Below are 25243 nucleotides of genomic sequence, written 5' to 3'. Positions count from 1 at the left end.
TGATCGATTCGTAATGATATCAATAATTTTTTAATAATACAATAGATTCTTCTTGAATTCTATTAGATAAAGCTGAATTAGTGTATGATCTGAACGAGTTTTTAATTAATTTGTGAAAATATCTATAATTTTTTAACAAATGAATTGTAGATGTATTGTAGCGGTGGTTCTGATATTTTACCATGTGTTTGTTGATATTTTTGTATAATTGATCTTTTCGTTTAGTATTTTGAAACCGTTGGTGGGAAATTTGAATTTGAACGTTGAAAAGTTTTGAAACGTTTTGTAACGTTCGAATGCTGAATAGTTTGGATATACTAGTATATAGTTAATATAAATAATGATGTTTTATAGTAATTTGTTACATAGATATTTTTTTAGAGGAATTAAGTTTTAAACACGTAATGATTGTTATGCGCAGCGCTATCTACGGTGAAACGCTCAAGCTGTTCGTAGTAGTAGTTCCAACATTTTGCCATAGGTAGCGCTGTAGGTACTTTCCAGTGAATATTAATCCTAGCTTAAAAAGAAAATTAAAGGTTAATTAAAAACGTGACAATTAGTCATTGTCAATACGCAATATCTGTTCAGAGGAATATAGCAACTTGCATGACATCACGAGGCAAAATTTGCAATTGTAATTTCTATGATTATTATGTATTCTTCTTTCTGGAAATTGTTGCGTTTTAGTACAAATCCTAAATTATCGTTTTACTTGAATTACGATGGAAAGAGATATATTATTTGAAATAACGTTTTCCATATTAACAAGAAATAAAAAGTCAATTGTTCTGAGGTTAATCAATCTCACTGATGTAAGACGAATAAATATTTTGATTTCGCAACATATGAAAGTAAAAGTGGTCTTATTAAATTATTTAAACAGCGGTGATTCAAAGAGTATGGATAAAAATAAAACTAGAAGCGTTATTTCAAAAACACGTTTGCAAAAGAGTGAAAAGTTCGTTTAAAGAGAAACGATTGAAAAGTACACATATTCGAAGGATAACGGTTTTGTTTATACTTATTGAAAGTAGTGCGAGAAACGGAAGGGAAAAGTAACATCGATGCAATAATCGTGTCAGAGAACAGGGAAACCAGGGTAAAATCGACAGATTATGAATTAACTCGCAAGTAGACCGTGTCGGCGCTACTGGCGCCAAGACTTGTCACTTTTACGTTAACCGTTGTGCGAATCGGTGCGGATATTTCGCGGTGCTGGTTCGTGAAGTCAGTGATGTTCCACTAATTGTCGATGAAATATGTTGATTGATTGTGCGCGAACGCATCACGTCACGTTTAAATAAGGTAAGGATATTATTATATTACCGTTTCGAAGATGATCATTGTACTCGAGGAGGTTAACCTTTCTTCCATTTCACATTTTTTTTCAACGTTATAATATCCGCTTGGAAAGGAGTTTCGTGTTCGAAACAGTCTCATTTTCAACTATAAAGGCACACAGATATTTTCTTGTAATCACGCGAGAATGTCAAGCGATAAATGTGCTTTTTGCGTAGTTCGCGTAAGCACACCTGTCATGCAGGTTCTGGAAACAGTTTAAAAAGTTCTAACGACTTTTCGATCAGCAATTCATGTTGCACGTTTTGAATTCGATATTGACAATAATATCGATGTTCGAATATCGATTTCTAGAGAAAAATTACATTGAACGAATATGAATTTGTTATCTAATAATTGTCTGATTGGTTTTAATTAAGTTATATCAGTGTACATTAATGGAATTTTCCAAATTACACACAGCAGAGATTTGTATAGGCTATAAAGTTCCCTTATAATTCAATTTATTATAATGTTTATTTTACTGTACAATTATGGTTGGTTTATCGTCTCATTAATGTGTAAGTTTTATTTATAAACTTTGAAATGATATTTTTTAGTAATTTTTGAATTTTCCGCCAGTTTTACTAATTCTTCACTTTCATGTTTCAGTGGTTACATAACAATAAGTAAATACATAAGATGGGTGAGCCAAAACCATCAGGATTGAAACCGCCTTCGAAAATTGGTCGACCATGCAGCAATCTGCCGCCAAGACCAGCAGTCCCACCATCACCACCAAGGCCAGCAATGAGTGAGTTTTTAATAATATTATTTATCATATTTTATTCTATATGCATGCTTCGAAATAATCCATTGTAATTGTATATCCTTTGTATAATTAAATTTTATAATGTGTACCCTTATATGCCAGAATATAGAAACCGTATAGACACCCTGATACTTTTTAGGCAGAATGATGTCTCACTTATAGGAAGTATACATTAATTTAAAAAATTTTCAGTGTCCAGAAAGTGATGCTATTGTATAAGATACCAAGACATAATTAAGTGCATCTTCATATTAAATATTAGTCAACATAGGTATCCCCTTTTTAATTTAATAACCCTTGGATCAATTCTAGGCGATAATTAAATCTACTCAGGTCAGTAGAATGATTCCTTTAAAGCGTTCAGGAGGTACCGAAGTAGAGATCCTTAAAAATATTTCTGGTAAAGTGGCAATTTATGCGATTTAATATGAAACCAATGGAAACAATAATACGGGTGTAAGTTACTAAGGTAAATAAAATGAAAACAATGCGACCTAAGTTGAAGCCCAATGATTGTATTACTGTCGGTGAGCTGATACAGATGAAGGGTCGGGCTCGATCGAAACTCGACGCGTCTAATTCCCCACGCCACGCGATCAAGTACGCCCACCAGACCCTGAGACGAGCGTGAACGAGTTGCTTTTACAAGCGCGAGCCCGCGAACTTCTCGCGAGTCGTTCTTCTACCTCTCACCGCAACGGATCTCGTACGAGCGATCTGGTAAATACACATTTCACTAACAAACGGTCCCACCGCGAACGCTTCGTTCCCTAAAAACGGTACCTCGGGATCATCCAGTGAACTTTTGGTGCTCGTGCAGCTACAGTTACTAACAAGAACACTCCGGTTAAACAATAACACAATTCTTCTGATTAAACAGGTGTCTAAACTCTTCAGTTCTTCTTTCAATCATTAAATTCACTCTTTATAAAAAGGATCCTCAATTCTTTCCCCATGGAAAACACTTCTTGCTGATCCTAGAAGTATGACACCTGAAATCACATTTTGCCCCATTATCATTGAAATACATTCCATCGGTGTCCATTGGGAATTCATGTCCCTAGGAAACACTTTGTAAGTAACTCTTCTAACTAACTCAGTTCACTTTCATATACAATCATACTCAATTATTTCCTCAGACGTCTGATCCAACGCTTCATTCTAGATTAACTTGCAAGAACCTCCGAAGCCAGATGTCTTCATTACCCTGGGTCATCCATTGCGCTCGAGTCTCCAGAGACTCTAGAATCTCAATCTCGTTTCACGATCGGCAACCCATTCACAAAGTCGCCTCTCTTCGCCGAGCCGACCGGAGTCGGCCGACCCTAGAGTCTTCATTTCTAATCTCGATCCGACGTCTCCGGATCTCAAGATAAATCGGCTCGATTATTCATCGGCGGTGCAAGGCCTCGGAGACAAACGCGGCGCGCGTACAAAGCGCGTGGCACCGGGAATCGGGGGCACCTATCTTGCCTTATTGGTTCATCCAAGAGCGGCGGCACGGTCAGAGGAAGGGACGGAACGCACGCCGGTGCACCTCACGCGGTGCAGTCATCGTCGCCGCGATGACGCACGCCGGTTATGCAATCCGGCGTGTTTGTTGTACGCTCGATATCCAGCCGTTTCATCTTTCCTCCCACGTGCCGGACGCTTCCCTTATCGGGTAGGGCTTTTCGAGCCACCGCGGCGCCCGCGATTCCTGTGCGAGCCGGCCACCCGCTTCCCGATCGGCTCCCGATCGGTTCCCGTTCGGTGGAGCACCGTGTCCAACGGACCAGGCCCCCGTCTCGGGTGTCGCAACGCGATCGCCAGCCCCAAGGTAATGATGTCAATTTTCGACTTGACGGGGAAACGGATACGTTCCTGATACTCGATATTATCTGCACTACGACCCGATTGTCGCGGAGATCAATGAAAGTGGCGTCTGTGGGCTCTGCATTGATACCTTAGTACCTTCGCTGGATCTCGTCCAAGAATTCGCTGGATTGTTCCAAATTACAGGGGTAGCCTTCCAAATTATCTTGGAAGCTTCTCTTGCTCACAGCTCCATTCGAGTCTCTAATTGTCCTACAGCTTGTGTCGTTATTTTTTAACTGTTTTATCCTTTTTGTGAACTAGGAAGTTATTCGAATATTTCACTGTGCTAAATCATTGCTTTGATATTTAGACCTAATGCTTGCGGTGTTATGTAGATCGGTCTTAACTGTCCAAGTTAGTTCGATTCTTGGCAACCGACGAGTCTTCGATCTACATGCAAGTTGCCTGTCGAGCATTCCTGATCGAAGATTCAATCCACGGATCTCTGGAATTGGTTCCCCCGCATTCCCGGGATTCCTCGGCGTAGTAGCCGCCTGCGTTCCCTCGGTTCCAAGCACATCATTCACGTGTTTACAAGTTTTTTTTTTTGTCGCGGTCTGTATTAGCATTCCTCTGGCAGATCGAGATCGCCTAAGGCGACGATCTCTTGTTCTGACGCAATCGTCCTGATAGTGTTCGACACCGACGTGACACCAGCGTCTGAATATAGAGGGATAAGCAGCTCGCGGCTCTAGGATTTCACGGATTTTGGGCAACTTCGCCGGTCGACAACCGGTTCTCACTTCGATCGATGATTTTCAATTAACGGTGGAACGGCGCCGATGACGTAACGCTTAGCGCCGCTCTCTTAATCCTCTTACGGCGATCGCTGGTCATTCTGGTAACAGGATCAAAGAAAACTGTCTAATCTCGCTTATTTCCTTGAACAACATTCTAGCCTGCCCTAAGAAATTTCTCCAAATTTAATCGGAACATTGATTTTTCACAGAATTGTAGCAGTTCTTTTAACTCCCTTTCATCTCAAGAATTCACTTTGTCAGAAGGATTTGAACAGATCAATACATCCTCGAAATACATTGACATTTCTTATTATGCACAGAGGACGTTAAGGGTATGTCTTATCTAAATGTCTGTAATCTTCTTATCTTCGTTTCCAATTATAATTCATCGGATTCTTTTTTATATCGCAATATCAGTTGCCAATCGGTCTGGAGTACATACTTCGTCGTTGCCAGAATGGAATTTCCTCCTTTGAATCCAGCATAGGGTACGCAAATTAGCATTGAGATCCTAATCAATCGTCGTGCGACTGTTCTCAGTGTAGAACAGTTATCGGAGCTCCGATTCCTGAGTTAACACTGGATTTACGGAGCCCGTCAATTTGACGGACATTGAATCGTTTAAACATTATTCTATATCCTCAAATTCTAATTTCCACAAACTACATGAATAAACATGTACTCTTCTAGAAACGATAAAGTGTACAATAATCTTAACATATTTAGAACTTCGTCAGGAAATTTACAGAGACCGTTTACATTTGTTTTCTGCCACTTGTACTGACTTTTGTCCGTACGTCTCATAGTTTCATTTATAATATCACTGTGTATTATTATCTAGTTCTTAACATATTGTAGATATGTGATTGTTAGATGTGATACAAAATCGAATTCCTCATTCTTTTTCGTAAGTCGCAAACGTTGGTTTGATTGACGTTCAAAAATAGATCAATATAATCAGCTCGCGTTTCCAGCTGAAATTTAGCCGGCATAATATGTTATGTTTCTCCAAGAAAACGTATGACTTCGTTAGGTGAAATTGACTCTAGAGATAGGTACATACAAAAGAAATTCCCGTAAATCTAGTGTCAACTCTCCCGTGTCCGTCAATCATCTCCGACTCACGTTGCCGCGAAGGAAACGACGGATCGTCTGGCCGCGGTGTGTTCGGCCCGAATGAAAATCGATTCTGGAGAGCGTAGATTATTCGGATCTCGTTACCGGCGGGCATTAGATTAGATTCCAGGAACAAAGCGCTCGAGCCAGTAGTAATCGAATAACTCTACACCATTAACCTTGTTTATAGACGGGACTCCCGTAGTATCCTGGATTGTATGACTGCGTATACGGCTCACGTTACGAGCGGTCAAGGTGATTGACACTACGCAACGTTTGTTTTGGCCCGATCGCTGATACACACTTCCCGCAATAGGCAGTCGACGCGTTCCCCGCGAAGCGTGCCTTCTCCATCCGACCAGGGAATCTTTAAATACGAGCGAGCTTCTATTTTTCAATCGCTATCTACAGGGTAAACGGCGTGTGACTCACCGTTCAAGAAAGATTCGAAAAGGAACATTAATCGTTCGACTTCCAATCGGGCGATCCTCTTTTTCGAATCTTCCGATGGTGACTCGTACACCGTGCGTCCTATATATAGCAATTGCAGACCGGAGCCTTATATCTCTCGCGTAGACCAGTGTTTTCAATGAACAGTTAGGTAGATGTGTGATCATAATGAATATTCGAGGTAATCCTCGGAGTCACTTATGGAAATTCGAACTGTCGTATCTTGGAATAGATTACGATAAACGTGTCGATTTTAAACGACGTTGTAATAACAGAAGTCAGAGTTTAGGAGTGGATTGGATGTTCTTCGAGCTTCGTGATAGTTGAATCGTTGAAATAGTTGAAATTGATAAGATTAATGTAATTGCTTGAAATGAATGCAAGTCATATTCAGAGGCTATAAAAGGATTTTTTGACATAGAAGAAACGAGTAGATCTTTGAACAACTACAAAGTATATTATATATTTCTTTAAAATTGACAGAAATCAGAAATTATCAAAAAATCGGCTTCTGAGCGACTCCATTCCTCCGCAACTGCAGAAATAGTTTCGTTTCGTTCGTGATCGTACGTAGAATGTGCGCGTTCCTCGAAATAAAATTCGGGGCGCTCCCAAAAAATTCCGATCGATCGCCAAAGGAAATCGGGAGTTCGATCGGCGTGTTCTAATCGCGATTCGATCTCGTCGAACAGAAACAGCCGCCCACGCGAACGACCTACTACCGCCGGTCTCGCCCACGTCTGCTCATGTATAATTAATTAAATCTCGAATCGCAGTATTTTTCTCGGTTTTTCTGCCGCCGGTGACGAGATAATTCACCCGGCCGGCGTTGTAATTGAATCAAAACCGACACAGCTTATCGGTGCGTGTCTCCCGCGCCGACAGAATCGGGGATCACGGGAAACGATGATTTCTCCTTCGCCCCGGCGACAGTTAATAAACATCGCGATCGATTTCCGAGGCCGATCAATCATACGCGAACACGCCTTCTTAATCGTTCCTTTACATAACTGCCCATTTAGGAACGAAATTAACTTCCTGCTGCGCCGATGCGCCGGTGATAATCAGCGCACCAAGCCCCGATCGAAAAAATATCTACAGGACGCCCTAGAACCGGGCGATCGATCTTTTGCGAGGTTGTTCTACTGATCCTGAGGATGAGACAGATGTTAAGATTCTGATGATCTTGCTTATGAGATAATTTACTGGCGCTTCTAAACGCTTTTCCTTGATTTTGTTTTACGAAAAGAGGAGATTTGAATACGATTTCGATTTTCGGATAGAATCGTTGAGATTAAGGAACGAGAGGGAATGAAAGTATCTTGCTATTTCTACAGTTGAACGTTTAAAAATAGAGAAGGATGTAAATTATAAAATTTGTTTTGAGATTGGGTAATTAATATTATTCGTTACTTGTAATGAGGAGATATTGATTTGATCGACTTGCGAAACTTATGTAGATTTCTGATATACAGCGGTGGGAAGGATGGTGTAGATGAAGAGAACGTAGAATTATTTTCCCTTGTGGCATACAGAAAGAGTTCCCAATGTCTGGTCATTTGTTTGAGTAATTATTTGGGTGCATATTGTGTTCACGACGCGTGACATGGTTTTATAATTCGTCTTTAATCGATGTTACCTTGTGAAACGTTTATTGTACACGTCTGCCTTGATTCCATGGCGACCAGTTGCATCGAAGGGACCGATGTAAACGCTTGCCCTTTCCGAAAGCATGCTCTGTTTGATACGATTTGCATTGTTTCTGCGTTGTTTTGCATGATCGCAGACCAGATGGAACATCTCTGGGAAACGCATGGCCGTCGATTAAGCGAGGCTGGCTTGCGCAGAGGATCAGGTAGGTGCTTCGTCGACTATTCTACTATTCTCTAACGCGAAACGATGCGAAATGTTCGGGCAATAATTAAAAATATACACGATTCTCGGGAGAATTAGATTAATTCATAATTTCAGAAGGATTTGCGATGAAATCCGATGAATGTCGCTTTTCTTAGATTCTTCGTTGTCGCAAACGTGCAATTAATGTTCATATAAATATATTTCTTCTCAATTAGACGAACATTTCCGCGTCGTTCCGTAAGAATGATAAATGCAACCGTGAATCGTCTTGTGTAGTTAGTAGCAGAAGAAATTGTCAAGCTTGTTCAATGTGTTCGTCTTATCGTGAACGTGTCTGATTGTGAGAATGCATTGGCTTCGATAAAGAAACACTATTGTCGCATGATTGCAATGAGTATTAATTTATTTCAATAGTATTCGACCAGGAAGATATTTACGGAGAAATGCCGAGAAGACTTTTAATCAGACAAAAGCATTCTAGTATCAAGTCCATCGGCGAAATTCACGAAACCGACGTCATAGAATATCCTTCGAAAGCAGCGGAACATTTAAAAAGTAATTTTTGGTCTCCTTCGTTTACCTGTATCAGTGACAATTCGTCGCTGACTATGAACTTCGCGTTAAAGACCCGCTCCGCCATTTTGGAACTCCGTGCGCGGCGAGATCGCCTCGCCACGCGTTGAAATCACCGAGTATTCGGAATCGCGCAACTGTTGTACGTTCGTTAATAGAAATCGTTTGTTGTCCTTGATACAGGCACAAATATTTTTATACAGAATCTAATTTCTATCCGATCAAAACGATACAGTAATTTCCTAAGAAAAAATACGGTACGAAATTCAATGAAACTTAGCAGAGTTTTCGATTATTTTTCATTCGTTTCTACTATTATTATAGAAAATATATTTCTACCAATAAGTCGCGCAAAGCAATTACATTCTATAAAATTTACATTGATCTATAAAAATTCACTAAGGATTCAAATAAGAACCGATTGGATCGGCCACCATCAGACATACCTAATCATAATAAAGGAATCCAAGTTAATCCCGAGTTCATCAAACAAATTTGTTGTCGGACAGATACTAGTGTCGTCCTGACAGAGGACACCGACAGCTTTATAATAGGAGATCGAGTATGGGTCGGCGGTACGAAACCTGGCGCGATCGCTTACATCGGGGAGACCCAGTTTGCGCCGGGAGATTGGGCTGGAGTGGTCCTCGATGAACCTATCGGTAAGACTCATTCCCTATCGAACAACCCTTGACCTGTCAATCGGATAATTTTCAATGATACGTTAACACGTTAAGCGCCACGATAATCTCGACCGTTTTTCTTTTTCCGAGTTATCTTTGCCTCCCCGGTTAACGGGTCAACGCGTTAGCTGCGAGATCAGCGTTTATCGGAAGTTTACGAAGACTCTTAAGCCTTTACGGACGAATGTCGATATTTATCGAGATCAAGCTTTCACGTTTGTAATACTGAGTTGCAAACAAAAACATAGTTCCCTTATTCTCTATTATTTAACATTAGAACTTGTGGATCAGAATGATCTATTCTGCAGTTCTTCTTTCATAACTTCAATAATTACTGATCTAGTAATACCTAAACTAAAATATAAGCCCATAGAAATCTTAATAACACCTTAATAGCTTCAACAAAGGAACTTTCAAAAGACGGTTGAATGTTCGGTGGTTCCAGTGTTAAGCATTCAATGTATTATTCAGTTTCGAGAATGTTATATAAAGCTTGTGATAAACTTCAGGAAAGAACGACGGATCGGTAGCAGGCTGCCGTTACTTCCAGTGCGAGCCGAAACGCGGGATATTCTCCCGCCTGACCAGATTGACGCGGGAGCCGTTGAGCGACGCTGGCATCACGTCGCCGACGCAGAGGACGCCGACGACGCCGCCGGACAGCATGAAAACCAGCCTCGGCAGAGCCATGTGTCCCTCGTTAAGTAAGGATCGGTGCAAGAGATACTCTCCCCGTCCGTAGTCCGCTTGAATCTCGAAAGCTGCGAACCCGGTGAACGCCGGAAGATGAAGGTTCCCCTCCCAGCGGATCCCGTGGATTTTGCAGTCTCGCCTACACCATTAAACGATGTTCACTTCGTAGCGAGCTGCAAAATCCGACGGGTCCCGGCTTTCCAGGGGTCACCGTCCCGGCACCGTTGATCGCCTAATCGCACGCTACAGTAGAGCAGCTCGGGCCACACTGTACGCACGCTCATTAGAATGATTGTAAAACGTAGACCTAACATGTAGCAAGCTGTACCTCTTAGTCTATACGCACGCTCTTAGCCAAGTAGAAACCTCTGTTGCGTCCTTAGATGTTTATCTATGTAGTCGAACCGCTCACACTGTGTTCTTCTTTTTACTTAGTAAATAAATCGGATCCGCACCGATTCCTCACCTCTTTGCGCGACAAATAAAAATCGTAGAAACCTAGAGTGTACCGAGTAGATGTTAGCGACTTTGCGCAACGTTGATTTCACGTCTCTCGCACGTACTCGGGTCTGAAGATGCTGGTCGTTCAAGGTCACCATGCAGTCACCCCCCACTGTACTGTCTGCTCCTTTGCCCCGACCATCGCATCGACTCTCATCTCGTCCCCCCGTTTGTTGTGCGTTCAGAAAGTTGTGGAGCAGGTGGGAATGAGGCCTCGGCGACGGAATGTGTCATGGTTGAACCTCCGCGAGGTGACCTTGAACGTCCAACATTCCTCGACCAGAGTATAGGGGAATACAGACGCCTGTAATGCATGTAACTCGTCACACAGACGCGTCCACGACGAGCCTGGCGTCCACGATGTCGCAGAGAGACGTCAGGATAGGAGAGCGAGTAATAGTGTCGTCCAGCCAAGGCAGCAAGACCGGCGTCCTGAAGTATGTGGGTGCCACAGAGTTCGCGCCAGGCGAATGGTGTGGCGTGGAGCTTGACGAGCCGGTTGGAAAGAACGACGGCTCTGTTGGTGATAAGAGGTCTGCATCGACTCTGGAAAATATAGTATAGAACGTGTTCGAATTCGATAGACATTGTCAATGAGACTCGTAGGATGTAGATTTGACCTCCTTTGATTACGACGTTAATTGAAGCAACTTGTTTGAATAGATGTATACTATGATCATTTGTTGTAGACTTGAGATGCTCCATTAGAGAATTCTTTGACCAATTAAGCAATGAATTATAGTAATACTATTGTGAATCGGATAAGCGTTGTTTCACCTGTAAGATCATAGCGTGATAGTGTAGCTGTTAATGTTTATTAGACCTTCCTCTGGTGCGACTGCTAACTGGTTTAGCATTGTTTCAGGTACTTTGAGTGTAGGCCTAAATATGGCTTGTTCGCACCCGCGCACAAGGTCAGCCGGTCACCAACCAGCAAAAGGACCAGCTGCATCGTGCATAGACCAACCGGCGCCGCCCTGAACTCGTCTTTGAAGAAGACCGGCTCGAGGGAGTCGCTCGTTTCATTGTCAAGCATCGCCAGCACGGCGAGCACAGCTGCCAGGGCTGGTGTCAGTACAGCGAGGGTAAGATTCACGGTGCCAGAATGAGGGAATGGCCTGTACCGCAGCTTGCATCTTCCGTCCTGAGTGCAGACTACTGACTATTTCTACAGTTAAATATGTTCTGCTCGCAGCAATTGGAGGATCACGTTTCTGGACGATCGGAGAAAACATCCTACCGTCTAGGATGAATGTCAATACTGTTAATGTTGAAGTCAATGTAGCGAACATTTGTAAAGTTCACGTTTGTGGATGTTTTCTGTATAAATATCTGCAATTCGCCATGCATCTAGCTTTCTTTACTCAGGGTAGCTATCGTTGGAACAACTGATCCTCTAGTTGCTTCGCATAGCGATACATTCAACTGTGCAAACACGTTTCTACCGACTTGAGCGTGCAAGCTCGCAACTATTTCATCAAGTTCTGTTTGAAACGTGTTTGCGAATGAATATGAAAACTTTTGTTAGCTTGCTATTCACGTTGATTAGATTTATAGTGTTGTTGTTAAACTTAATGTGTATGTATATGTTTCAGTTGTTTTTGTTTTTGTTGCTGTAGGCGCTCTGTTCTGTTGAACAGTTTCATAGAGTGATAGATACTCGAGCTTAGCTGATCAAAATTTCGTTCAAAGTCTGTACAATTACTCGGTGTTTTCCTCGAGTTTTGAACAGTCGAGTTTAGTCTTGTGATGTTAACATCTTTTTTTGTGGTACACCCCGAGAATTGTCTGTTTAACAGTATTGTATTGTTAGTACTTAGAGTTTACCAGATCATTATATTTTTTATTTCACAAGTGTATTTATTTAGCCGAGATGTAAGTAGACAAAGGCAAAAGGAGTTGCAGCTTGATTATTTGGCTGTGCATGATACGATTTTTTTTTGTTGCATCACAATTCCAGAGGCCTGGTTTGCGCATGGCAACACCTGCACGAATTACCCTGCAGGTGAGACCTTGTTCTAACACTTATTTGCCATCTTCAGTTAGGATTGTGACACCCAAAGCGTTCTTTATGTAGTTGTTAGAATAGACGGTAGATTAACAAACGTGTTGTGATGATTTGTTGTTGAATATTAAGCATAATATTTACAATACAACAGCCAACTGTTATACGGTTTATATAATTAGCAAATACATTGATATGTAATTGTTAGTTTTGTTTTAGATAAGTAGCTTAGAAAAGCATTTTGATGTTTGTACATGATTTTAATAAAATCCTCTGTCCATCCTTCACTCTCTCCCTATAATCCAGCTCCCATTGGTGTGAGCATCTACTTTAAAACATCATTTTTTTTATAGCTGGCTAAACAATTACAGTCAACCTCATGAAGTAAAACTTTTCTTTGTTGTTAAGATAAATAAGTAGTCACTTCATTTTATTAAATGTCATCAAACGTGTACTACAGTGAACTCTTAAGTTTGATCATTTGCTTTGTATCTTTGTAGACCTTGAATTGAACACAATGTTGCTTTATCTATTCAGCAATATTTATGCAAATTGAAATTTCCCCGTCGCGTTGACTTCTTGTGACATTTGTATCGATTAAAAACCAGTTTCTAACAACGCAAAAAGTTCAAGAATAACAAGCGTGAGTAAGCTGAGAATAATGCATAGGACTATGTAGATGCACAATTTGATAAGAGGACACGTTAAAGACAATGTTGACGTTCTGTTAACGTTTCACTATCCAATCGAAGCAATTTCAAATGTACAATTTCGAAATATAACGATGTAATGAAAGTAACACCATAATCGATATTGATTCTTTCAGTAAGTGCATCTCCTGCTCTTCCAAATCCCATATTAAAAAATTCTGACATGAAAACGTCTCGTAGGAATTAGGATATAAGAGACATAGTGTATTTTAGAATTCCTTAGAAACAGAATTAGTTAACTGCACGATAACACGTAATCATTCTTACATTCATCTGCAACATTCTAGGAATCTTTGAAGGAGAAGCAACAAGAGATAGAGATGTTACGTAGAGAAAGAGATGCGGAACGCGAACGTGTTACAAAAGCGGCAAATCAAGCGGATCAAGCGGAACAATCTATCCTTTCGATAAAACAAGAATATGAACAGGTAGCTGTCGCTTCCTCTCGTGTATTATACGTTTGACAGCATGATTAAAGCTGCGTTACATTAATTTCAGTACCGAGAGAAAATGCAAAAGACAGTTACAGAAGCAGAAGCTGGTTTCCTAAAGTTACTCGAGGAGAAGAACGCACTGGCGCTGCAATTAGAGGAAGAGAAAAGAAAATGTGAAGACCTATTGTTTCGCTTTGAAGAAGAGTCCGTCAATAAGGACGATATTCAGGTATAGGTTCTGATTATATCATTTCTTCCAGATATAGCAGCATAGATTATGATGATGCAGTTTAACACACTGATCGCCAAATTAATATGCGCTCGAACTTCTATGAGAGTACCACTTTTAAGAAAGAAATTCATTTTATTCGCAATGGTCAATGTGTTAAAACGGTCAATGCATAATGAAACGAGAGGTAAGTATTAACATCTGTAAGAAAGACGAACAGATATTAAGGGACTCTTTAATGTTTACAAAGTATTAAACGAAGCATTTTCATTTTCCTTATGGTTATACTTTCTTTAATCGGATTTACGTTTCCTAGTTTTCTTTTGAATATCCGTGTAACGATTGCTTAGCGAAGCTATAAGGAAACGCAAGTATTACTCGAAATTAAAGACTAAATTAGTACGCTTTCGTTAGAATAGAATTTGAAGCTTCCCCATAATAAAGTGGTGACGGGTGGGTTTTCTGTAAAGGGTTTCCGTGAAACTACGTATAAGCTGCGCTTATAACTGTATTCGAATTAAGAAAAAAAAAAAAAAAATATTAATTCAGCATACGGTACATAAAATGTCTCTGTCTAGGCTGTGGGTTAACGCAAGAAACTTATCGTTTATTTTCAGAAAGAGAGAACTGAACAATGTGTGAGTATCCCATGGCAGCCGTTTGGGCCCGAGGAGGGGTTGATGATGCTGTTTTTCTGCACCGCTTCTCTTATCGTCACTGTAGTCATATCATTTATCATTTCATCACAATTTCGTCAGAAAACTCTGTGATGTCGCAGTACCTCTTCTTCCTCAATGCTTTCGCGACTAATTGTTTCGATGTTGGTTAACATTAAGTATCAGAACCTATATTGTTTACAACAGGACTGTACAGTCCGTACGATGTTTGTTGAATACGTTAAGAAACCAAAAGAATACTATTAATGTAAAGAATAGGAATTGTATCATACTACGAATAAGCTTAGACTCTTACGTTACGTAAGATTCGTTAGGGAGGTGCGGGGTTAACATGCTTTGCGGTGCACTGCAAAATAATTGTTAAGTTACCGGTAATTGCTTTCTTCTCGCTGAATCTATGCTTTACGTATAAATCGACTGTTAGTACGTACTTATCTGTTGAATTCACGGGCGAAAAATTCAAAGACTGACGCAGCTTGTTTATTTATTTATATATTTATTTATTATATATTCTGTTCGAAATATTATTTTCAATTTGTATTTATTCTAATTGATTCATGTTATACATTGTTGTAAATCGTTGCATAGAAGAATCGAATAATATTTCAAGTACACTTGTCCAAAGGTATATCAAGAACTTTCACTTTTGTACTTTATTAAATTGTTGCCTCTCACATAATCTACTCATTCATAAGTAATTCTGTCAACACAGTAAACAGTGCTCTTGTATATCTTGATGCGCTTTATGTTAGTTGATCTATGTGCGAGTCGATCTAATTTGGGTACTAAATAAGCATGTTTGTCGTTAGGTGATAAATACTGTAAATGAAAACAGGATCAAAGATCTTGAAAAGCAGTTGGCTGAGGAAAGGGAACGGGCAGCTCAGCTCGAACAAGATAACATTAAATTGTTCGAAACTGAAGAAGAACTGGCACGACTTCGCAACGAGGTCTCCAGCGCTGCTCAGAATAAACACCACTTGGAAGGTAGTTATTATGGGTCTCTCAATTTCATAGTAACTTAATTACAACTGGAAACTTGTTTTGATGTAATTTCAAATCATCGCAGAATTACAAAACCAAAACAAATGTCTGGAAGAAACGAAAACGAGTCTCGAAAGAGAAGTGCAAGAGAAAACTATTCTTGTAGAACAGTGCGTAGCGCAAGTAAGAGAATTAGAAGCCAAATTAAACGAAAACCAAAAAGACAGTACCGCGCAGAAAGAGTCAGCGTCAAGTTTAAGGATCGAATTGGAAAGGCTGACGAGAGAGTTGCAGGAGAATGCTACGTTCATAGAATCCATGAAAAAGGAGTTCGAAAATAGTACAAATACTTTGAAGGGAGAGTTACAGCAAGCTAAAGAAATGGTGGAGAAGAATAAACAAGAAAGTGTAAATGAAATAGAATTAATAACATCTAAATATGAGAAGATCATCGAGGAGAAAGAGACTCTATTAAAAGCAAAGACAGAGGAATTGGAAATCGAATCGAAAAAACAATTGGAAACACAAAATATAGCTTTGGAGACTCTTAAGGCACAGAACATTAAACAGATTAATGAACTTTCAGAATCCTTCAACGAACAGTTGAATATTAAAGATTCCAAGATCAAGGAAGTGTCTATGCAGCTTGATCAGAATTTATCTGAAACTGAGAAGTTGACGAGTGAACTGACTGCTCTGAATAAAAAGAAGGATGAAGAATTGAGCGTTGCCCTACAGAAACTCAATGGTATGTTTATGTAAATGAAAAGATGTTTAACAAATAATTACACTTCATTTTCTACACAATTTCATCTTACAGAATTGACCGAGAAACTTAAATTAATGGAGGAGATGAACGTTGCACTTTCCAAACAAATACAAGAGTATCAATCAAAAGCTGAGGATGGTTTCAAGATAGTCCAAGAAAAGCAAAAATTAGTAAGTGTATCTTTTATAGACATTAACTTCGTTAGGACTAAATATTTCGTTAATTTAGGAACAAGACATTGCATCTTTGATGGCTACAGAAGCAAATTCTTCTGAGCAGTTGAAGAAATTGCATGAAGAATTGAAGGTAAAAGAAAAAGAATTATTGGAACTCCGTTCTGCAAATGCAGCTGAGATGGAAGAATTGATTAAACGTTATCAATGCCAAATTGAAGAGCAGTCAAAGTGTATTAATGAAGCAAATATAGATATATCACAAAAAGCTTTATTGCTTGGTAAATTAGAACAAGATATAATGGAACTAAAATTAATTCTCGCCAGTAAAGATGAAGAAATTAAAAACCTTAAAGAGAAAACTTCTGGTATGTTATATCTCATTATGCAACTCAGATACGTTGTCAAATTGTCTTCATTTTTTCATACTTTAGTATTATTAATTTTTTTATTTTAGAATTACAGGATGCTCTTACATTGTCCGAGCAAACTAAAACAAATTTGGAGAGTGAGCTTCGCGTATTTGAAACCAATGTAGAAAAATTGAATCAACAGGTGGCAGGCGCAGAGAATAAGATATCACAAGTCACAGCTCAAAAAGAAAAATTGGTTTGTCATCATTTTCGAAGTCTTATGATACAGACGCTTTAAAGCGTATATTATAATCGTTTATGTTTTATTTAGGAGACTGACATCGCAAATCTAATAAGCAGTTCTGCTGATTCCTCTGAACAGCTTATGAAATACAATGAGGATTTGCGCATGAAAGAAAAGGAGCTTGATGAATTAAAGGATAAATCATTTGCAAGTGAAAGTGCAGTGAAATCGTTGGAAGGAAAATTGAGTAACATGGAACAGGAATTGAGTAAAACAAATATAGTAATTCAGGAACAGCATGCAGAAGTAGAAAATTATAAGTCTCAATTGCAGCAAGAGGAGAAACTGAAATCCGAATTGTTAGATAAAATAAAACATTTTGAAACAGAAAATAATGATTTGAAGAAAATTGTCAATGAAAATGATCAAATCAAAAATAATCTTAACGAAAAATTACAAGAAGCGCTTAATTTTGAGAACGAATTAAAGAATAGTAAAGAGGAAATCCTTAATGTGCAAAAGCAATATGACACATTGCAACATTTGCACAAAGAGGAAACATCTACTTTGCAAAAACAAATTGTTGACTTGCAGGCAGAATTAGTTGCTTCTCAAGAAGAAATGAAAACATTGCAAAAACTGAAAACTAAATTGGAAGCAGATCAAAGTGCTAATCGTTGGTCTATAGAAGAGTTAACTGAGAAATTGGCGGCTGAAGTAGAAACTCGTACGAAATTAGAATCCTTAATATCTGAAAAGGACTCTAATCTTCAAGAAATTCAGAATAAGTACACGGAATTACAAAAAACAAATGAAGTTTTAACAGAAAATAAAGAAACCACTGATAAAAATCTTACAAACTCTTTAGATGTAATGTCTAATGAAATTAAAGAACTGAAAGACAAATTAAATAATGCGACGGAGACTATTAAGGTTAAAGAGGATGCTCTTGTTAAGATGGGACAGACAGCTCAACAGACTGAAGCAGAAATTTGTAAACTAAATGAAATCATTAAGGTAATGAAAGAAGAACAATCTAGTAATATAGCAGAAGTGAAAAAAATGCAAGAAGCACTTTCAACGAAAGAGAATGAAGTCAAAGATATTACGCAAACAAAGATTTCTTTGGAAGCTAATATAAACACTTTGGAATCAGAATTGAAGACTGTGAAAGACGAATTAAATCTAAATGTCCGATCCCTCCAAGAAGTAAAGGGTACGATAAAAGAATTAGAAAACGCCAAAGATGAATCTGTGATAAAATTACAAAATACATTAGAGTCTGAAGTCAAATCTAAACAGACTGAACTTGAAAATGTACTTCAGAAGAATTCTGAATTGGAGCGAAAACAGGCCTCGCTTGAAAGTCTGATAGATAAACACGTTAGCGACTTGAATAATAAAGAAGCATCGATAAGTAAATTGGCAGCACAAATCAAAGCTTTAGAAAGTTCACAGATGGAGAAGTTAAAAACATATGAACAATCAAGAAATGAAGAAGTTAAATTGATACAAAATAAACTGGACGAAATAAGTAAAGAAAATGGAATCTTAATTAATAGTAAAGAATCGCTTGAAAAATTATTGAAAGAACGAGAACAGAAGATCGAAATTTTAGCAAATGCTGTAAAAAATAAAGAAAAAGAAACTGAAAAGAATATGCAAAATTTGATGGAGAAATTAAACTGTATGTCTTCAGAATCCGCACAATTGAAAGAAGCACAAAGTAACTTGTAAGTGCACAAGGAATTGTAACAACCTTTTAAATATTCTTAAGAAACAATATTGAATATACTTTTCCAATATTTTTTAGGGAACGGGAGAATAAACAAATTACCGCCAAGTGGACAGAAGCGACGAATCAATTGAAACTGACTCGTGAAAACATGAAAAATAATTACGATGTAAGTTCTTATATAATAATGATATTCAAACTTACGACACTTCATGTAATTAATGTAACATAATTTATTTAAACTCCAGGTAGGTGGTGGCGATATGAAACAACATATAGGTAAAACTTTTAGTGTTAATCAATTACAACATTTCATTAGTTTTTAACTGTATTTTAATGTGTTACTGTTTTTTCAGTTGATCAGGATATTGATATCTTGAAGTTAAAAGAGGAAAATGAGAGCGCGAAAAGTCAAATAAATTTCTTAAATTCTGTAATCGTAGATATGCAACGTAAAAATGAAGCTTTAATGTGTAAGGTTGAGGTTCTTGAAATGGGAGTGCCTGCTAACGAAGCTGACGAGTACACCCAGTTTGTGAAATTTTAATTTTTCCGTTATTCTTTTCAGTTATAAATTCGTTACGCATTAATTACTTATTGTTTTAGAAGCACATTAGACAAACGTATGGCTGCACCGCGTATGTTCTGTGATATTTGCGATCAGTTCGATTTACATGAAACAGAAGATTGCCCACGTCAAGCTCAAGACTTCCTAGAAACAGAGAAAGTAGTAAAATCTCCCAAGAAAGTCCCGGTGGAAAGACCGTACTGCGAAAACTGTGAAAGTAAGAATTCATTGTTCAAAATTGTACGAATTGGATTTCTAATTGCATCCGTTTACAATATTCTTTCCCCTCAAAGGAAGAATAAACGACTGAAATTTCCCACAAAAAAAGTTCTACGATCACCAAGATATTTTTATACAAACTAACAATTTTTACTGTATTAAATTGCTTTCATGGCACAATTATTTTTCTCAGATTAACCAGTCTAACACCTTTCTATCTCTGTTCAGTACCATTCATAATATCATTTAATTGTTTTACAGTGTTTGGACACGATACTCGTGATTGCGATGATGCCGAGACGTTTTAACAGCGTGTTATTGTTTGTATACCCGTTTCATTGCTTGACAAACAAATCCTATACGCGAAAGAAAGACCTGTTGAAATTTTACAGAGTATATTTTTGTATAAAAAAACTGAAATGCTACCGTTGTTTATATGTCTTCCTGCATAGGATGTATGTATCCTTTCAGAGATTTCAATGATTTGATGGATACCTGTATTCCTCCTGTTAAGCTCATAGTTCGGAATATAGTGTAAGTCATGAGATAAAGGATGTCTATCATATTTTGCTGTTTAAGAATATAATCAAAAAAACTATATAAAACAAAACTTCCATTCAAAGAATATAATGTCTTCTCAAATATTTAATGTTATAACTGGGTATCCTTTTTCTAATGACTTGTATTCTATATCTTCCACAAGAACGTTTTCCAATTGAAATGTTTTATGTTTGTTCTATTTCCATATAATTACGAAAGTACAAAGCAATGAACTTCAATTATAGATCATAACTGAGTTTGATAGGATACACTGTTAGATAAATTATAGAACAATTTATAAGGAAGCATATTTTGGTCGACGCGTGCATAATGAAATGTTAACCGCATACCGACTTGCAACAGTCAAATGTAATTATGTACATAATATTTATACCGACCTGTACATCTATTTAATATTTATTGGGCGTTTAGAAACATGACACATTCAGTGATAGTTCCTTTACTTAATGAACTGTGCTCGAATCGTTAGTACTAGACTAAAATGTTTCTCAGACTGTCTTTGAAAACTTATCTCTTCGAATTAGTAGTACATTTCTTCTGAAACTGTTTGTACGTCCAATGTAACGAAAGTAAGCGCTTTCGTTGTGTGTTTGTTATGCTTTATTATCACTATAAGTGACCGTACAAAAATTAATCAGTAAAATTGTACTACTATCACTTGTCATTCTCTTGCCTTTCTACTTTAAGCCTTAATGCAGGGTTAACAATGTTCACTTACATACTCTCATCTTCAAAATGTACATTTGATGAACTAGTAATATGCTTGTAGTTAAGAGAAATAAAATTGTAATAGACTGATTATAATATTTTTGATAAAGTCAAATAGTATGTAGAGGTATCAGAAAAACTTTAATGTTCCAATAACAATAATATCAACTATTTCCTTGTACCTTCCTGTTGTTTATACAAACAATTGTATTCAACAGGTATGCAGCTAATGAATATATCTTTCTTTCGTTTACTTTTATTTATGTATTTATTTATTTTAAATCACTTTGTTTACATATTTACATAATAGCTTAAGAACTAGGTAGAAAAACTTAATCAAGACCCTCCTTCTTTTCTTTGATAGCTTCCTAAAAAGTATTTAAAATACATTGTATCATAATCTACATATGAAAATTTTCAAACAATTTGATAATTGTTTCTTACTTTAAACCGCTCCTCAAACAATGAAAGTTCTGCAATTAAATCTGTAATTGCATGCATGAAAGCCTCGTGTGGTGTATAATCTGATGTTGTTTGTATTCTAATCACAAATTTGTGTTCCAGTGGATGTGGAACTTTGTATCCAGCAAACAGAACCTGAGGATCCTTTAATAGTTGACTATTGAATAACAGTTACATATTATTAATATTTAAATTTATATTATTAGAGTCATATATGTTTATAAATACATAGTACAATTAGAACTTTCATAACCATTGCATGTACTATAATTTAAAACCAACATACTTGCGGATCATGTTTCCAAGTGTATGGTCTTCTTTATTAACAGTAAAGATTGCTGCATTGGGCACCTTGGTATCCTGCTCTTTAATTATTCTAAATAATGTATAAAACTTGTAACTTACTTCAAAATTTCCCAAATGATAGGTTAACTGATTTATAATACTCACTTTTTCTCTCCCTCGTATAGGAGAAATGATTCAAAGGTAGGAGGTGCGTTCATCTTGTCTTTAAATTATTACAAAGTTTTCTTATAAATACTTTCTCGTGTAGTTTATTTAGCAAATTTAATATTCAATGTCGCAACATAATACAAACTGACAGATCTAAAGAAATTGTTTAGTGACTGCAGTGCTACCTACTAGTACACTTTATAACTTACATTCAAGTTTTCTACTTTTTCAAATTATCACCGCTGACGGGGTATCGTCACCACACTGGTAACGTTTATCTACCAATTTAAACTTTTTGCCACGGATGGCGCCACGGCCACTCCTCGCGAACTCCCACATCGATAACGTTTCTCTACCAATTTAAACATTTTGCCATAGACGTCGCTACCAGTGAAAAGCGCAGATTTTCGCCTTCTATCAAACGCATTTATTTAAGTATTCGCAACGTTATCTCAAAATCAAAAGAACTATGTGGTAAGTAACATCGAGTTTTATATTTAACAGTATTAAAATCGCTACGATATTTGTCATACTCAAAGTTACCTTTAAAATAAGTTCTATCATAGATGGTACACATATCCATTCATGTTATACAAAAGAGCCGCAAAAAAATTAAACACTAATCTAAAGCTCTTGAACAAGCAATTGCAAATGTTGATTTATATTCGAAGAGAATTAAAAAAATAATTAAAAATTTCTGAATAAATATTTTATTATTACGAACACCTATATATATCTCTCTGCATGCAGATGACCTGTTAAAATACATTAGCCTCATGTATATAGAGTGAGCGTGACCATTCGTGTCCCATAAAATAGTTAAAATAATTATATTCGTACACCTTTTCAAGTTACAATTCTACGCAGTTCAATAATTAACCGTTCGATTCAAACGGAGTGCATCACAGAATCCTCAACAGTATCGGTATTTCAGAACACTAAGCAAAAAAAAATGACACGCACAGTCTGTACACACGCTAAGTCTATGGCTCGAGTTTCGTGTTCCCGCCCTTCCCCCACCACTTAGTTCGAGCGCGCGCCGCAACCTATGGGGGCGCTGCGATAGTAGCAGCTGATCCGTAGTGCGGTGTGAAGCAGTCGTGTCCGTGCCGCGTTTCACAGTGTGTTCGTGCCGGTAACGCGTAACGTCGCGGTTTCCTCCTCGTCGCTGGTGATTCTCGGTGTTGTTCGCAGCACTCGTGACAAGTGACTGTCCCGGAACGTGGTGCACGACCGATTCCTTCGTGGACACGTTGCGAAACAGTGAAAGGTGAAGAGGAGATAGACGAGGAGAAGGCGGCGGATCGACCGTGGAGAAAAGCGAAGAAGCCGTACGAAGAGCGGAGAGGATCGGGCACGCCGCGCGTCCATCCTGAAAAACTCGGTGAGTTTTTCTCTACACGTTCCTTTCGAATAACTCGTCCGGGAGGCTCGCGAACGGTACACGTAAAGAAAACCTCGCCAGATCGAAGGCACGTGCTTCGGGAATTCGATCTCGAAGACGGACGTGCAAGGCGAACACGTGAGACCCTTTCGAGGTGACTGACACCTGATGCGTCAATGACCACACCACGCGTACCAGTCGCGTGTACCTCGACGCGTTGTTTCCCGACGATTCCTACGGTCCCGTTTAGCGACAATCGTCGACGCGATTGCACGTGAAACGGCACGCGACGTGGACGCGAACGCGTTTCGTGCCAGCAACCACGCGTCGAAATTCTGATTCACGCTAGGAACGTAGGTTATGTCACGCAGCTTTTTTTTCCTTCTCTTTTTTTTTTGCGTTTGCTCGTGGGACTCGCGGGAGTGGCTAGACTCATCCCACGTCAGACATTCTCCTAATGCGTACGTGTAAGCGCTTGTTTAACGGGACGCGTCTTAACACGAACTACCGAGCACTTTGACTTTTCGAAGTTTCTTTGTGAAACTTTTCACTGATTATTTATCGAGATTTCTGTTGCTTTATATTTCAGTATGAGTATTACTAAATCCACTTTATGAAACTTGTTACTGATTATTTATTAAGATTTCTGTTGGTTTATATTTTAGTATGAGTATTACTGAATCAACTTTATAAAACTTGTAACTGATTATCAAGATTTCAGTTGGTTTATATTTCAGTACAATTATTACTAAATCAACTTTATAAAACTTGTAACTGATTATCAAGATTTCAGTTGGTTTATAGTTCAGTACAAGTATTACTGAATCAACTTTATAAAACTTGTAACTAATTATCAAGATTTCAGTTGGTTTATATTTCAGTACAAGTATTACTAAACCAACTTTATAAAACTTGTAACTGATTATTCATTAAGATTTCAGTTGGTTTATATTTCAGTATAAGTATTACTGAATCAACTTTATAAAACTTGTAACTGATTATTAATTAGGATTTCAATTAGTTTATATTTCAGTATAAGTATTACTAAATCAACCTCTTTAACAATTTCTCAAGCATCTGTACTGTTTCAATAATTAACAGAATAAATCAGGGATGGGTCATTTCGGACCCATCTGGTAGTTCTAGCGTGAAACGATCGTTTCACTGTTCAGTGGTACTCATCCGAGGATTTTTCACGGTGGAATATTATTCTCCGTGGCATTTGTCCCGTTCTCCAGGGACTGTGGCGTAAGGTGCACGTTCAAGGTCACAGCGCGGAGGCGTTCGCGAAAGCCCGCGTTACGCGTGATACGAGATATCGACTCGCGCCGACTGGGTGCCTCTTTAAAAGCACCGTAATCGCGGGCATGCCGCCGTGTCCCCTTAACCCGTTAACCGGGTACGACGAGTCGGCTCGTCGTCCGCGTTTGACATCACCTTTCGATAACCTTCTGCGTTCCTTCAGCGGTTACTCAATCAGCTCCGGGATAAAATGCTGTAGTAGTTACTCGGCGTAACTTTCATCTCGTGATTTTCTTGTGGGTGTTTTCGGTTTTACCTTCGGTTGCGTCCACTCGACTAGCGATATTTTAACCCTTATCACTGCAGATGATTTTCTAATCTACCAACTCCAAGCCGTTTTCATAGTATCCCTAGCACAAATGAAAAATGTTATATTCTAACATCTCTTAGGTTTCTTTATTTTCCTTCTTACTACAAAATTTGGATGTATAGAAGATCCAGTAATGTTAGGATAGTTCTAAATTTATTCATTAAAATATTTAATAGTACAAACGGTGCCATATTGGAGCCCACAGAGTGCAAAGGGTTAATATCTCAAGAAATATTCATTATTTTCTGACGAAACGTCGATGGTATTTTTTGCAAGTTGAAGAGATAGCTTACGTAAATTAATGGACTATTTTGTTTCGATGCTCCACGTGTTGATAGATTATTGGAAATTTAACTCTTATCAGTCTAGGTTGTTCTGTG

At 38.2% G+C, this 25243-nt stretch overlaps 3 protein-coding genes across 13 annotated transcripts in view; 2 read left to right on the top strand and 1 right to left on the bottom strand.

Moving 5' to 3' along the window:
* Nucleotides 1–915: 915 nt before the first annotated feature.
* On the top strand, nucleotides 916–21042 carry CLIP-190 (Cytoplasmic linker protein 190). Of its 10 annotated transcripts, XM_031988591.2 has the most exons (23): nucleotides 917–1308; nucleotides 1954–2095; nucleotides 8063–8131; nucleotides 8548–8688; nucleotides 9216–9368; nucleotides 9899–10093; nucleotides 10915–11116; nucleotides 11449–11668; nucleotides 12544–12588; nucleotides 13586–13726; nucleotides 13797–13961; nucleotides 14579–14599; nucleotides 15448–15625; nucleotides 15708–16370; nucleotides 16443–16561; nucleotides 16620–16932; nucleotides 17022–17173; nucleotides 17249–18894; nucleotides 18975–19065; nucleotides 19145–19175; nucleotides 19253–19427; nucleotides 19503–19681; nucleotides 19945–21042. In XM_031988591.2, the coding sequence occupies exons 2-23, from the start codon at nucleotides 1984–1986 to the stop codon at nucleotides 19989–19991; spliced, it is 5058 nt and encodes a 1685-aa protein (XP_031844451.1). In that variant the 5' UTR covers nucleotides 917–1308; nucleotides 1954–1983; the 3' UTR covers nucleotides 19992–21042. The 10 variants fall into 10 exon arrangements, with proteins under 10 accessions (XP_031844452.1, XP_031844451.1, XP_031844454.1 ...); XM_031988592.2 differs by lacking the exon at nucleotides 14579–14599 and having other exon boundaries at nucleotides 916–1308; XM_031988594.2 differs by lacking the exon at nucleotides 8063–8131.
* A 150-nt stretch (nucleotides 21043–21192) lies between these two features.
* Rpb11 (DNA-directed RNA polymerase II subunit RPB11) lies at nucleotides 21193–22066 on the bottom strand. The gene is made up of 4 exons (XM_031988633.2): nucleotides 21865–22066; nucleotides 21701–21790; nucleotides 21397–21571; nucleotides 21193–21320 (listed from the first exon to the last, which is right to left on the bottom strand). Exons 1-4 carry the CDS (start codon nucleotides 21915–21917, stop codon nucleotides 21285–21287), a joined length of 354 nt encoding a protein of 117 aa, XP_031844493.1. The 5' UTR covers nucleotides 21918–22066; the 3' UTR covers nucleotides 21193–21284.
* Nucleotides 22067–22945: 879 nt separating this feature from the next.
* Nucleotides 22946–25243, top strand: part of Tpst (tyrosylprotein sulfotransferase) — a 292529-nt gene continuing 290231 nt past the window's right edge. For both annotated transcript variants that reach the window (XM_031988631.2, XM_076371966.1), the window contains exon 1: nucleotides 22946–23251. The gene's annotated coding sequence lies outside the window, so the exon portion shown is untranslated. The remainder of the gene's footprint in view (nucleotides 23252–25243) is intronic.

Source organism: Nomia melanderi, chromosome 11 (genome assembly GCF_051020985.1).
Source record: "Nomia melanderi isolate GNS246 chromosome 11, iyNomMela1, whole genome shotgun sequence".
NCBI lineage: Eukaryota > Metazoa > Arthropoda > Insecta > Hymenoptera > Halictidae > Nomia > Nomia melanderi.
This window is presented reverse-complemented; position numbering and strand designations above follow the sequence as displayed.

Coding starts and splice junctions, on each gene's coding strand:
- CLIP-190 (XM_031988591.2), top strand. CDS start 1,984: ATGGGTGAGCCAAAACCATCAGGATTGAAACCGCCTTCGAAAATTGGT. Junction 13,727..13,796: donor TAAAACAAGAATATGAACAG/GTAGCTGTCGCT, acceptor CATTAATTTCAG/TACCGAGAGAAAATGCAAAA. Junction 17,174..17,248: donor CAGCTCAAAAAGAAAAATTG/GTTTGTCATCAT, acceptor TGTTTTATTTAG/GAGACTGACATCGCAAATCT.
- Rpb11 (XM_031988633.2), bottom strand. CDS start 21,917: ATGAACGCACCTCCTACCTTTGAATCATTTCTCCTATACGAGGGAGAG. Junction 21,791..21,864: donor CTATACGAGGGAGAGAAAAA/GTGAGTATTATA, acceptor TACATTATTTAG/AATAATTAAAGAGCAGGATA. Junction 21,321..21,396: donor TGTTTGAGGAGCGGTTTAAA/GTAAGAAACAAT, acceptor AATACTTTTTAG/GAAGCTATCAAAGAAAAGAA.